This window comes from Heterodontus francisci, chromosome 30 (assembly GCF_036365525.1).
Source record: "Heterodontus francisci isolate sHetFra1 chromosome 30, sHetFra1.hap1, whole genome shotgun sequence".
NCBI classification, from domain to species: Eukaryota; Metazoa; Chordata; class Chondrichthyes; order Heterodontiformes; family Heterodontidae; genus Heterodontus; species Heterodontus francisci.
The window spans coordinates 17,252,517-17,267,752 of record NC_090400.1 but is presented as its reverse complement, the minus strand read 5'-3'; the positions used below and the strand labels follow the sequence as shown (position 1 = coordinate 17,267,752).

The 15,236-nt window shown below is 45.6% G+C and overlaps 1 protein-coding gene across 1 annotated transcript in view; it reads left to right on the top strand.

Moving 5' to 3' along the window:
• The window catches only part of clip2 (CAP-GLY domain containing linker protein 2), a 228,241-nt gene that overhangs the window by 110,400 nt on the left and 102,605 nt on the right, over positions 1-15,236 (top strand). Inside the window, 3 exon segments of the mRNA XM_068010178.1 lie at positions 9,239-9,363; positions 11,623-11,836; positions 12,491-12,688. Of these exon segments, the coding sequence (XP_067866279.1) occupies positions 9,239-9,363; positions 11,623-11,836; positions 12,491-12,688 (537 nt within the window).

Genomic DNA, 15,236 nt, shown 5'->3' with positions numbered 1-15,236 from the left:
TACTCAAACCTGTGAGGAACCGTCCCATGGCAGTGGAGGAGAGGGACAACACTTGTCAAAGGTCCACCCGAACGGCCATTGAGCTGTTGAAGATGAGATTCTGGTGCCTGGATCGAACTGGTGGAGCCCTGCATTATGCCTCGGCGAGGGTTTTGCTGTGGATCGTGGTGGTCTGCTGTGCTCTGCACAATGTAGACCTGCAGAGGGGAGAGACCTTACATGACGATGAGATGCCTGAGCGACACTCATCCAACGACGAGGAAGACACCAAGGAGTGGAAAGAGGCAAACAGCAATGGATGGTGAAGACCTTGCACTGGAGGCCAGACAGATTGAGCGGCGCGCAAAGGAGGCAAGGGACAATCTCATAATCTCCCGGTTCCAGCCACTCCTATGTTTTTTTTTAATTCATTCATGGGATGTGGGCGTTGCTGGCCATGCCAGCATTTATTGCCCATCCCTAATTGCCCTTAAGGTGGTGGTGAGCTGCCTTCTTGAATGGCTGCAGTCTATGTGGGGTAGGTACACCAACAGTGCTGTTAAGGAGGGAGTTCCAGGATTTTGACCCAGTGACAGTGAAGGAACGGCGATATAGTTCCAAGTCAGGATGGTGTGTGACTTGGAGGGGAACTTGCAGGTGGTGGTTTTCCCATGCATCTGCTGCCCTTGTCCTTCAAGGTGGTAGAGGTCATGGATTTGGAAGATGCTGTCTAAGGAGCCTTGGTATGTTGCTGCAGTGCATCTTGTAAATGGTACACACTGCTGCCACTGTGCGTCGGTGGTGGAGGGAGTGAATGTTTGTATTTGGGGTGCCAATCAAGCGGGCTGCTTTGTCCTGGATGGTGTCGAGCTTCTTGAGTATTGATGGAGCTGCACCCATCCAGGCAAGTGGAGAGCATTCCATCACACTCTTGACTTGTGCCTTGTAGATGGTGGACAGGCTTTGTGGAGTCAGGAGGTGAGTTACTCACTGCAGGATTCTTTGCTTCTGACCTGCTCTTGCAGCGATGGTACTCCAGTTCAGTTTCTGGTCAATGGTAGCCCCCAAGATGTTGATAGTGGGGGATTCAGCGATCATAATGCCATTGAATGTCAAGGGTTGATGGTTAGATTCTCTTGTTGAAGATGGTCATTGCCTGGCACTTGTATGGCGTGAATGTTACTTGCCACTTATCAGCCCAAGCCTGGATATTGTCCAGGTCTTGCTGTATTTCTACATGGACCGCTTCAGTATCAGGAGTTGCGAATGGTGCTGAACATTGTGCAATCATCAGCGAACATCCCCATTTCTGACCTTATGATTGGAGGGAGGTCATTGATGAAGCAGCTGAAGATGGTTGGGCCTAGGACACTATCCTGAGGAACTCCTGTAGCTGAAATGATTGACCTCCAACAACCACAACCATCTTCCTTTGCACTAGGTATGACTCCAACCAGAGAGAATTTTCCCCCTGATTCCCATTGACTCCAGTTTTGCTCGGGCTCCTTGATGCCATACTCGGCCAAATGCTGCCTTGATATCAAGGGCAATCACTCTTCCCTCACTTCTGGTGTTCAGCTCTTTTGTCCATGTTTGAACCAAGACTGTAATGAGGTAAGGAGCTGAGCTGCCTTGGCAGAACCCAAACTGAGCATCACTAAGCAGGTTATTGCTAAGCAAGTGACGCTTGATAGCACTGTCAACGACACCTTCCATCACTTTACTACTGATTGAGAGTAGACTGGTGGGGCGGTAATAGACTGTGTTGGCCTTGTCCTGCTTTTTGTGTACAGGACATACCTGGGCAATTTTCCACATTGCCAGGTAGCTGCTGTACTGGAATAGCTTGGGTAGGGGCTTGGCAAGCTCTGGAGCTCAGGTCTTCAATACTATTGCTGGAATATTGTCAGGGCCCATAGTCTTTGCAGTATCCAGTGCCTTCAGTCGTTTTTTGATATCACCTAGAGAAAATCGAATTGGCTGAAGACTGGCATCTGTGATGCTGGGGACTTCAGGAGGAGGTGGAGATGGATCATCAACTAGGCGCTTCTGGCTGAAGATTGTTGCAAATGATTCAGCCTTATCTTATCTGATCTCCACTCGGAGAATCCAATAAAGACGTAATGCATGTAGTCTGTCACCTCCTTTCCATTTGTGTTCCCTGACTTACAACCAGCTGCAATGCACGCTAGTGCCCATGGGAGATCATATGTTAATGAGGACTGTAGTCACATTGACATTGCACTAAGAGGAAGCGGTACGTCAGCAGCTCACAATTAAGGCATAATGGAAAATGGCTTTCAGACAATGATCGCTCATGATTTGTGCAAAGGAACCTTTAATTAATCACTACATTACATATTTTCTCCACCTGTGAGTCCCCAAGTATGGCTAGGTGGTTTTAATGTTTGTGAGTGCTCCTATGCAATGTGATCCCTGTTGGGCTGGAGGCAGGCTGCTGATCACGCTGCCCCTTGGTCTCTCATGGCTTTGGCGGGTGTCCTCTGGCAGCCTGAAGGTTTCCTGCACAGGTGCTGGACTCTCCTCGGACATCGTGGCTGCTGGAGCTGGGCTCCCTGGTGGAGGGGCTGAGGAGCTGCTGTCCACAGTCGGAGTGTCCTGAGGTCAGCCTCCCCTCCCTTTCAAGGCCTACTTGAACTTTCCTGCTAACCAGAGAAGGACGAGGAGTGGGAAAAGTCCCCAGGCTCCTGTTCCTTCTCTCGCCTTGCCACTTCTGCATTGAGCTCATGGCCAAGGTGATGGTGTGCAGGTTTGTGTGTGCCTGGAGGATCTGGCTCTCCATGAGCCAGCCTCTCGATGGAGGAAGCCATCATCCACTCGTGGCTGCACATTGCCTCTGGCATCTCCGCCAGATGGTGCTGTATCTCTCTCTGCAACTCCAGTATGCCCTGTGCTGTCGACACCAGAGGCTTATCTGCCTGGAGCTCAGTGTGAGTCCGGCCACCCACAGTCCTCTGACAGGCGTAGGCCTCGGCAGTCTCAGCCTCAATCAGTTGCTTGGGCGTGTGTGTGGTGCTCTCACCAGCTTGTGACCCTGATTCTAAAGCCAAGTGCAAACCCATCGAAGTCAAAGTAACTGTGCTGGTGAAAGGAGCAGGAGATTCATGTTGACCTCTGACTGCTCCACAGATTGATGGCTGTCCTCCTGTAGCTGCAGTCTCCTACGCACGGCAACCTGCATGAAAGAACACAAACATTTTTTATTCATTCATGGGATGTGGGCATCGCTGGCCAGGCCAGCAATTATTGCCCAGGCCAGTATTTATTGCCCATCCCTAATTGGCCTTGAGAAGGTGGTGGTGAGCTGCCTTCTTGAACTGCTGCAGTCCATGTGAGGTAGGTACATCCACAGTGCTGTTGGGAAAGGAGTTCCAGGATTTTGACCCAGCGACAGTGAAGGAACGATGGATATAGTTCCAAGTCAGGATGGTGTGTGACTTGGAGGGGAACTTGCAGGTGGTGGTGGTCCCATGCATTTGCTGCCCTTGTCCTTCTAGTTGGTAAACATGTGTGGGTTAGGCTGTGCAGATCTCGTCATGCCAACCAATACATGATGTGGGTCTCCAGAAGTGATTATGTCGATCCTCACTCTCTTGCGCAGAGACTCCCATGTCTCTGTCTGCCTGAGAGAGCATGGCTGCCCTGGGACCCTCTTCCTCAGTGGTGGTGAGACGACGCAGGTCCAGAACTCCTCCACCAGTCCAGGCTGTCTCCCTCCTGTTGTGGGCCCTCTTGTCCTACAAGAGGAAGGATGGAGATGCAGCCATGCACCTGTTGGGAAGAGGTAATACCCTAGCCCCTCTGCCATCGCCGTGGTAGTGCCACTCTCCCTGTGTCTCACACCCTTCCGTGTAGTCGCACGCAATCCCCAACAAGGAGAGAGTTATGGTGCACTCACCTTGGCCAAACGCAGGAGGTTGTTGACCTCTTTTGGCACTGCACCCAGTTCCAGTGTGTGACCCTCCCATGGCTGCTGACCTCTTCTGCGATCTCCATCCAGGCTTGCTTGGTCAAGCAGTGGTACCTCCTCTTGCCATCCCTGGGGAAGAGAATCTCCTGTCTTCGCCTTGCAGGCTGGAGGAGAATCTGCAGGGAGGCATCACCAAACCATGGGGCCACCCTTTGTCTTGCCTCGGCCATCCTGTGCTGTCCTCATTGGGCCGTGGGGGGGGGGGTGGGGTTGGTGTTGAGGGGTTCAGGAACCAGTCCAGCAACGCTTTAAGCTGCACAATGCTGACAATGACTCTGGCAGGTGCTGGAAGGTTTTTAAATATGTCGCCAGCACCGGAGTCATCTGACACCGTAATTGCGTCTCACCTCCCGTCCATGCACATGAGTTGGGGGCGGGTGGGTGGTGGGGCACATCTCCACTATACAAATAGCCGCCTGCTTTGTGAACGTGGTGGGTTGGCCCACGTGACAGACAGGAACAGCATCCTTCAGCCCTAAGTGTCAGCCATGGCTCAGTGTTAGCACTCTCAACCCAGTCATAATGTTATCGATTCAAGTTCCACTCCAGAGACCCGAGCACATAAACTGGGCTGACTCTGCAGTGCAGTACTGAGGGAGTGCTGCACTGTCAGCACTCGTCCCTTTTGGAAGAGACGCTCAAAACAAGAGGACATCTGTTTTCAAAGAGCACAGGAGGTATCCCTGGTGCCCTGGCCAACATTTATCCCTCAACCAACATCACTTAAAGCAGATTATCTGGTCCTTTATCACATTGTTGCTTGCTGTACACAAATTGGCTGCAACACTTCCAACATTACAATGATCCAAAAATACTTCTTTGGTTGTAAAGCACTTTGGGGCTCATGATGTTATGAAAGAGGCTGTATAAATGCTAAAGATTTTTTTAAAAACTGTACAAAGCACCATCCTAGAACTTTAACAACCTTCGTTATTCACTTTGAAATAGCTGTGGAAGAGTTGCATATTTATCACAATAGGCTGGAAACTTTATTTTATTTTGTTTGGCCCTTTTGTGTTTGCTGGGAGGGGGGGGGGTCATCTGATTCAATCATTCATGGAAAGGGGAATGATTAAATGGGTTCGTTCAATCAGTGTTGGCGTGATGGACAGAAGGAATTCTGTTCATTCCATTTTAGATAATTATATGAAAAGGAAGAATGTGCGGGGTTACGGGGAGAAGGCAGGGGAATGGAACTGAGTGAATTGCTCTTTCAGAGAGCCAGTGCAGACACGATGGGCCGAATGGCCTCCTTCTGCACTGTAACGATTCTGTGATTTATAGAGAGCACGGAACGGTGAGGGTTTTGGGATTACTGCTCGTGTTGTATGGTGTTGAGTGCAAGAACACAGCCGGTGGATTTATCTTTCTGTCAATATTTGGCTGCTCAAGTGGTTCCGGTCAGATTGAATCCCTTGTAAATAAGATGAGTTATTACATTTAACTGCTCTCCATGGCTTGGCTCGCAGTAAGGCAATGGATATGCTGTTTTTTTTTAAGGAAAAGCATCATCAATTCATGCAACAATGCATTATGATTCTTTTATTTGTAATCTGATCTGTCCCATTAAAATATATATTTGGAGATGCATGCCGTCCTGTCAACTGCTGAGGTAAATTTGGCACATTGTAACACCCTGTTCCCCCACTCCCAGTAGATATGCTGCAGTATCATCACTGATGGAAGGGTGTAACTACAATGTGATAAGCTTTACATAGGCTATTTCCATTATAAATTTGTTCTTGTGATATGGGCAACCCTGGCAAGGCAGTATTACTTGCCCATTGCTTTGAGGGTATTGAGCCAACAACAGGGCCAGAATTTGCTTCAAAATAACAGCAAGGCTAATGGTGCCCATCACTATCGAAAAATCGGTATAGCAACTTCAGGAGTGAAGCAGTTGCATTGCTAAATGTGATTGTCCAAGTTGCACTACTCCATTGTGAGTTTCAAAAACAAATGCATCTGTCCCTTAGCCTCCCAATTTGTTTGAGGAACAAATTTGCCCATTTATTGCCCATTAAACTCACCACAAGAAGTTAACTCGTCATTACGAACAAGTACCTTTTTAATGACTTGATTAACTTAATGACTAACAATCAACCGGTTGCACCAAAAATTAATTATTATAGCTGTGGAGTTTTGTTAAAGTTTTGAATTTTTGGGGAGATCTTTAACATGTCAATTTTTTTTGTTCTTTTCTGTCTTTTTTTTCTCCCCCTTGATGCAATCGTTCTTTTCCTCTTTTATTTCCCACTCTGCACTTGATTTGACATTGAATTCATCCCCTTTAATTCACCCTCCTTCTCAGTCCTTTGTGTCCATTTTCAACTGCTTTAATCTGATTCTTCTCTTTCTTTGGTTAAGCAGATACCCAGTTGGTTGCCCTTTCTTTCCCTCACTGTACTGTTATCAGCTCTCGCTTTCAGCAGCTCAGTGGGCAAAAAATGTTTTCAGATGAAAGATGCAGGGAGAAAGTCTAACTCATGCCAGACACCATTAGATGCGCTGCTAAATCAAAATCTGACCCAAAATGAGAGTGTCTCAGGTCACATAGGCCAGACTGGGTAAAAGTCTCCCTGAAGGAGATTAGTGAGCCAATTGGGTTCTTAAAACAATCATTTCCTGCTAGTCATTGTAGTCACTTCCTGTTAATCCACAAATGACCAGATTTAGTCAAGTCAGATTTCCAATTTTCCCATCTAGAAATACAGCACTGAAACAGGCCCTTCGGCCCACTGAGTCTGTGCCGACCAACAACCACCCATTTATACTAACCCTACAGTAATCCCATATTCCCTACCACCTACCTACACTAGGGGCAATTTACAACGGCCAATTTACCTATCGCCTGCAAGTCTTTGGTTGTGGGAGGAAACCGGAGCACCCGGCGAAAACCCACGCAGTCACAGGGAGAACTTGCAAACTCCACACAGGCAGTACCCAGAATCGAACCCGGGTCCCTGGAGCTGTGAGGCTGCGGTGCTAACCACTGCGCCGCCCACCGTAGGATTTGAATTTACAACCTCTCTGCTAGTCCAGTACCACAAGCACTAGGCTAATGGAAATAGAAATGTATTGACAATGTAAGCTTTAAAATGAGAACCAAATTATATATGTGCGGCCAGGCCTAATTATTCCTCTGCCTCTAGCCTCACTTCACCCAAGGTCTCCAACTGGTGTTGACAACTCCTCCTTTGCAACTGAAGTTGGACTTTTTTTTTTAAAAGTGAGATTTTTGCCAAATTGGGAACAACAGTTTTAGTTCTTTTAGTAGATGGAGTAGGGCTGTCTGGAAATAACATGGGAAAAGTGAAATATTGCATTTGGCATTTGCAAAACAGTGACAGCTTAATTAAAAGCAACAAAAACAAGAAATGCTGGAATCACTCAGCAGGTCTGGCAGCATCTGTGGAAAGAGAAGCAGAGTTAACGTTTCGGGTCAGTGACCCTTCTTCGGCACATATATAATTTAGTTCTCATTTTAAAGCTTACATTGTCAATACATTTATATTTCCATTAGCCTAGTGACAGCTTAAGCTCCTTTATCTGACTCATTATGTTTTGATTCATTGTAAATGATCCTGATTGGGGGAAGGGTAGGACTGTTTACATGTGTTTCTTGCCCAAATAGTTTGTGCCAATTCTACACTGATGCTCCTCCAGTTAAATGATAGTGGCAACACAAATCCACAGCATCTAAATTTGTCAACTACGACCGGCTGTTACTGTGATGGTGTGTAATTCTAGATGAGAAAATCCACACTTAACTCCATTACCAGTGACTTTGAGCCTACAGCTTACAAGAATTCAAATTCTGTCTCTTCCCAGAACCTATACTTCACCATTTATAGAGTTCTCAACAGTACTGTGGAGGGGTTTTCTTTATTTACTAATTCAATTTATACATATTATTGACATTTCCCAGTGCTACTTCCTTCTCCCTTTCCGGAGGCTAGAACAACTTAGGCCACAGGCTTCTGCAAACCACCACCATATGACTTGCTGATTGACTGCCTCTACTGGCCTGGCTGAGAATTGGAAAATGTGCCCAATGATGGCAGGCGAGTCTGAAAGACAATGGTAGCTAAGATTCAAACTTGTAACCTTGTTGGGTATCCAGTCCTTGATCACCATGGCTACTGGACAGCTTCATGGTTTAAAAAGGAGTCTATTTTAATTTTACTTTTGAATCAAAGGATGGAACTTAAAGTGAGATCAGCATGTATTTGTTGACCTGTGCTCTGCTGGCAATTCACCGTCTTTGTTTAGTTAATTGGAAGTAATTGCAGAAATTACTGCTGGGAGACTGTGGTACGACTGCAGCAGTCAGTAGAAATGAAGTGGACTTTGTGTTGAAAAGATGATCTGATGAGTGAAAAACTGGACAAGCTCCAGAAAAAAATAACCTGCTCTGAGATCCCATCCAAACTTGTAAATTGGAAATGATTTTGGAGTGCAAGCACACGTGGCCATACTCTCAACGTTTTAAGTCAACTCCAAATGAGTTTTACAAAGTGATTGGGACATCTAGTGCACCCATTCCCCTCCCTCCCACCCTGAGCACTTTGTAAACCTGGCTTAGCATTGCATTACAGTGATGCTACCTACTCTGTCAAACCCAGGTAAAGCTCCCATGAGGCTGTCTCCCTCAAATAATCTCTCATTGCTGGGCTCTGGACAAAAGGCCTGCTCGGGTCTACAATTGAAACCCGATCCGAGCCCGACAGAACCACATCCTACCCGACCAGCCCGAGTCCTTTTTGATTTTTTTTTTCCCGTGCCTGACCCGACCACCGGAATGAAGTTGATTATATTAAAGAGGTTGTGCTCTACCTTGGATGGAATTGCACTCTGTAGACTAGTGCGCAGTCTGGATGCACGTTTCCTGCCTTGACATCCTGGCTGTCACTGTCCGACCTGGTCTGTGCCGATCCGAACCCGAATGTCGAACCCCGAAGAGCGACCTGACCCGAACCTGACACATCATCGGGCCCAGTCGGGTTCAGGTCAGGTAGACATGCTCTACTCTGGACTTCTACAGCAACTTCAGCAGCCCTAACAAATAGAAGTCAAATCACAGCAACAACGTAACTGCAACATTAGATTGCAAGGTCTTGGTGCTCTAATATGTAACCACTAGATTTCACAGCCATTTTCATTTATTTGGCAATTAAACAAGTAATGCCTTAATGCTGTGATAAATGAGCCCATATTGACATGGTGGTAGTTTTTATTTACACTAGATTTTAAAAATTATTTTTACAGGTGGGCGGCACTAAAACCGGAGTAGTAAAATATGTAGGAGAGACGGATTTTGCAAAGGGCGAATGGTGTGGAGTAGAACTGGATGAACCGCTGGGCAAAAATGATGGAGCTGTTGCTGGTACAAGGTAATGGACCTTCTCATTAACCTCTCGACACGCACAGTTGGGTAAGTTGTACTTTTGACATTAACCTCGCCCCCTAAAATGTTCATCGAAATGTTACATGCAAAGAGATTAGTGGATGTACATTGACCATTGGGATATCTTTTATATGCTAAGCTCTGTCATACAGTCGGCTATAGGGCAGGCATCTTGATTTATTCAGCATTACTTTTCTCAGTCTTGTATCCTCAGATTTTTCATTTAAGGTCTTTTTGGGAATTGACATGTAATCACAGAATCACAAATTCCTAACCAGCTGGTGTTGTAAGTAGGTAGGATATGAAAGTTCAGTGTCTATCATAGGATAATGTAGAGGGAGCTTTACGTTGCATCTAATCATGGCATACCTGACCTGGAACAGGGTGAAAGAGGGATCGTCACTTTGTATTCAACCACACCCGCCCCGTGAGTGCCCAATTTGCGCACTTGGAGCACATTTTGGGAATTGGAGCAGACAGCTCAGTGCCCCTCCCCCACCACCCACACAAGATATTCTGTCGATTTAACACTAATGGATGGAATACCCAGCGTGACATGCTGTGATCCTGGCCAGAATTCCCGGCATGCTCCCAGATCATGAAACTCTGCACCGAGCAAATTTAAAGAACCTCCCCTTATGTGTATAATCCTTGGACAGTCTAATAATGAAAGTTAAAGTCTACGTTTGCTTTTTACTCTACTAACTAGCAGGTGCAACTAAAACTGGAGTGCACAAATATTAGTTTTTTTAAAAAAAAGCTCCCCAGTCTCTTTCATGGGATTTTAAACTGGTGATTAATCTCTGCTAAATCAAATAAACTAGTGATTTATCTTATAACTCCATTCTGAATAGTTTCACAGCTTTGTCAAGCTACACTTCATTCTGTCGGACAATCTTCAGATGAAGCTAGAGAAAGATACAAGGGAGAAAGGAATAGGATATCCTGGTAGGGTGGCAGGAGGCTCATGTGAAGTATAAACAATGGTATGGGCCAAATGGCCTATTTCTCTGCTATACCTATCGATATATTTCTTTAAGTTCTTCATCACTGTATCTAAAATGTCCCATTATATCCAACTTGTCCCCACTATTGAGTTCCAACACCAGGTTTGTTTAGGTTTGTTTTTAAAAGTATGATTTCTTTTGTTAATCTGGAAAACCTGTTAATTTTGCAAATAAGCCAAGATTCCCCTCATCCGATTCACTTCAGTGCAGTCTTCCAGTTCGACTGCAGCATCCAATTCAAGTTGAGCGTAACCAAAAATCACGCCTGCACTGAGACTAACTGATTCATTTCTTGCTCGGAACTCGCTCATCTCCAAGGACAGCAGGAGGAGATGTTACCCAGACTACCTTTGTCTGTGCAGCCTGCCTTTCACTGGGATAACCTCACACAGTCCTGTCCTGCGAATTCATCAAGATGCTCCACTTGTGACCCTTCGGCTGGAATTTTACAACCCCCCCCCCCTCCCCAAACAAGCAGGCTGGTGGAGCGGGGTGGGGGGCTGTTCCCACCTCCGCTGCAAGTTTACCCTTGGTGGCTGGACAGCAAAGCCTCAAAACCCTCGCCTGGTAAAACCAGGTGGCCACCTTGTGGGCTGGTGGGGGGCCCTCCTGATCGGGCACTCTGTCCCATCAAGAGCTTCCCACGTAGCCCCACCCACCCCCAACGCACAACACTCCCCCGCCCCCCCCCCACCTCTTTGCCTCATCAGGGCCTGACCAATTGTCCCCAGCGAGGCCCTATAAACATACCTGTCTTCTGGGGCTGTCCTTCATCTTGCTTGCGATGGCTGGATGTAGTTCCAGCAGTGGCCACCGCTCCCAGTAGCACTATTGGGACTAAGCTGCTGGCCCGCTTATTGGCTGGCAGCTCCATGAGGCAGGACTTCCTGCCTCAAGGAGGTGCAAGTCTCGCCCAAGACCAATTTAAGGCCTGGGGAGTGAGAAATCCCTGTCTGGCTCCCCAGGCCTGTTGGAGGCGGGCTTGCCACTGACTTTTCGGTCGGTGGACGGGGCCTCCCGCCCAGTGAAGAATTCTGGCCTTTATGTCAGGCTATCTGTCCTTTTTGTCTTGAGGTTTCCAAATGGGATATTTATGAAATCCATGCACTACTGGCAGTTGTGTGTTTCTTCCGTGGCGGCTTCATCCCATTACAATGCAGGTGGGAAATTCTGTCCACTTGCTGCGTTTAACTCTTGGCTCTGACACTTCTCTCATCATTTTGTTTTGTGCCTCACAGATACTTCCAATGCCCACCCAAGTTTGGTCTTTTTGCTCCCATTCACAAGGTGATGCGGATTGGCTTCCCGTCCACCACACCAGCCAAAACCAAGAAGAGTAAAAGGATGGCCATGGGGGTCTCTGCCTTGACACAGAGCCCTAGCAGCTCCTCTATAAGTTCTGTCAGCTCTGTGGCGTCTTCTGTAGGGGGTAGGCCAAGCCGGACAGGACTGGTAAGAACCTGCTTGCATGTATTCTTTCCAAAATTGAAGCAAATAAGTGAAGCAAGTATTTTTAGTGAATCATGGAATACTTGGTATCACATTGATGTGAAAGTCAATGTTTTAGTAACAATGTTAAACCACTCAATTGGATATACTAAGCTAACAAATGTAAAACTAGCACTGATGTTTCAACAGCCTGTTCATCTCTGTCCTAGCCCTTCTCCATCTTTCATCACAACCTGACCTGTTTACTGTTGTCTCTTCCTCCCCATCATCACCAGCCTTCTTTGGATGGGAGTTGGGGGGGGGGTGGGGTTGGGGGAGGGGTGTTGCAGGGAAGGCTGTGCATTCATTTTGAGCAGCACTCTTATCACATCCTTGAGAAATGTCCCAAAGCAATTTGCATGCAATGAATTACAAGGGCTTTTGCTGCAATCATAACTGCTATTTTGTAAGGCCTTATGGTGTAGATTCTTTCAATCCTCCTCTCACCACCATGCCCCGCCCCCACCCCTGCCATTACAATCCTACCTGTTGTCTTCTCTCCAGCTTTTGGACCATCAAGTGTTGGTCCACATTCCACAGTTACTAGATGTCATTACTAACCTTCCAGCTCCAGTGTATCTCAACTAAGTGAGATTTGTCTCTCTCTCTCTCTCTCAGCTGACCGAGACATCCTCTCGCTATGCTCGGAAGATCTCTGGCACGACAGCCTTGCAGGAAGCTCTAAAGGAGAAACAGCAGCACATCGAGCAGCTGCTGGCAGAACGGGACCTGGAGCGAGCTGAGGTTGCCAAGGCAACCAGCCACATCTGTGAAGTGGAGAAAGAGCTGGCTCTTCTGAAGGCCACACATGCACAGGTACAAAATCTGGCAAAGCTGCAACAATAGGACAGAACTCTCCAAGACTAACAAATAATTACTAACATTGGCCTAGATGTTCATTAAGTAAGTAACACTGATTTATGTCACCGGGGCAGAAGGACATAAAAAAAAAAAATTGGAAATTGGCCATTTGGTCCTTCGAGCCTGCTCCGCCATTTAGCAAGATCAAGCTCCACCTTCCCATACTATCCCCATATCCCTTAATTCCCTTAGTACCCAAAAATCTATCAACCTCTGTCTTGAATGTACTCAACGAGTGAGAATCCACAGCTCTCTGGGTAGAGAATTCTAAAGTTTCAAAAGTGAAGAAAAAGGTTGAACGATCATGCAGCGGTTATTTTGCAAGAAGTTTCAATTAATGCAATATTTTGCAAAGCAACAATGCATTTCAAGTAAAATTCACTGTTTTGTAAAATTGTATTTGCAAAACCATCAGCACATTTGGCAACGGGTTTCGATTTCTAATTGTAATTTGAATTTGTATTGAACATTTTCATCTGTCCCGATCAAATTCTTTTTTAGCGATCTTAGTGACAATGATCCATTTATTTTAATTTGGTTGCAGTCTTTTCCCACCAATGCAGTTATTTGGTACAGTTTAATTTAACTGATTCATTCTTCACTATTTATTGCACATTTCTATGCAAGTCCTTTTTTTTTTTTGCACAGAAAATCAACTTTTTTTCAAAGTCATGGCTGTTTGGGATTTTTTGAGTTTTAAAAAACTGAGATTGTACCAGCTGTAATGACACTTCATTGATTTAATGAAATAATACCACCTCATTTGGTGAGGGAGGATATAATGAGGGGAAAGCATCCAGTGGAGACCTTATGGGTGGAATTGAGAAACAGAAAAGGATCTCAAACTGTAATTGGTGTGTGTATAGACCCCCTGGTAGCAGTTCGGAGGTGTTAGATTGTATAAATGCACAAATTAGGCAAGTGTGTAACAAAGGCAGAGTAGTATTAATGGGGGATTTTAACTTACACATAGATTGGGAGAGGCAGACTAGCACCTGTCAGAAAGGTAGTGAATTTCTGGAATGTGTCCGGGATAGTTTCCTACAGCAATATGTCCTAGATGTAACAAGGGGACAGGCAATATTAGATTTAGTTATGAGTAATGAGCCAAATTTAATTAGTAGCCTAACTGGGCATGAACATTTATCAAATAGTGATCACAACATGATTGAATTCAAGGTAGGGTTTGAAAGTGAAAAGCACGAATCAGCTACTAGAATTTTAGACTTGGGTAAGGCTGACTTTACTGGGATGAGACAGAGACTGTCCATGGTAAACTGGGTAGATCTGTTACTGGATCAAACAACTGAAGAACATTGGAGAATATTTAAAGAAACATTTAACGAAATACAGAGCAAGTATATACTCCTGAGAGGAAAAAGCTCCACTTCACAGAAAAAACCGCCATGGACAAGTAAAGAGATTAGGGATAGCATAAAACAAAAAGAAAGAGCTTACAAAAATGCAAAATGCAGCACAGATCCGGCCGAATGGGATCGATACAAAGACCAGCAAAGGGTCACAAAGCAACTTATAAGAGCTGCCAAAAGAGATAATGAAAGGAAACTTGCAAGAGACATCAAAATCAATAAGAAATTTTATAGTTACATAAAGGGAAAACGGGTGGTCAAAAGCTGATGTCCAATAGGACCACTAAAAGCTGAAAATGGAGATATTGTCATTGATAATGGGGAAATGGCAGACATGTTGAACAATTACTTTGCCTCAGTATTTACAGTTGAAAAGGAGGATAACTTACCGGAAGTCCCGAAAAAATTAATAGCCGACAGGGACTTAATACAATTAACGTAAGTAAAACATCAGTACAAGGAAATTAATGGAACTAAAGAGTGAGAAATCCCCAGGACCTGACGGTTTCCATTCGAGGGTGTTAAAGGAAGTAGGGGAGCACATTGTAGATGCCCTACCTATAGTCTTTGAGTTCCCTAGATTCAGGATTGGTCCCTCTGGATTGGAAAGTTGCACATGTCACTCCACTTTTTAAGAAGGGTGAAAGGGCAGACCAGTTTGCCTGACATCTGTGGTGGGCAATTTGCTGGAGTCTATAATCAAGGATAGGGTGACTGAACACCTAGAAAAATTTCGGTTAATCAGGGACAGCCAGCATGGATTCATGACTGGAAGGTCATGCCTGACAAATCTCATTGAATTTTTTGAAGAGGTGACAAAGGTAGTGGACAGGGGAGTGTCTATGGATGTTATTTATATGGACTTCCAGAAGGCATTTGATAAAGTCCCACATAAGAGACTGTTAACTCCATGGGCTTCTACCTTAGTTGAGGGCAAATATTGACATGGTTAGGAAGTTGGTTGAGTGGTAGGCGACAGAGTGGGGATAATGGGTAATTCTCTGGCAGGATGTAACTAGTGGTGTCCCGCAGGGATCAGTGTTGGGGCCTCAATTATTCACATTATTCATTAACGACTTGGATGATGGCATAGTAAGTCATATGTCCAAATTTGCTGATGATACAAAGTTAGG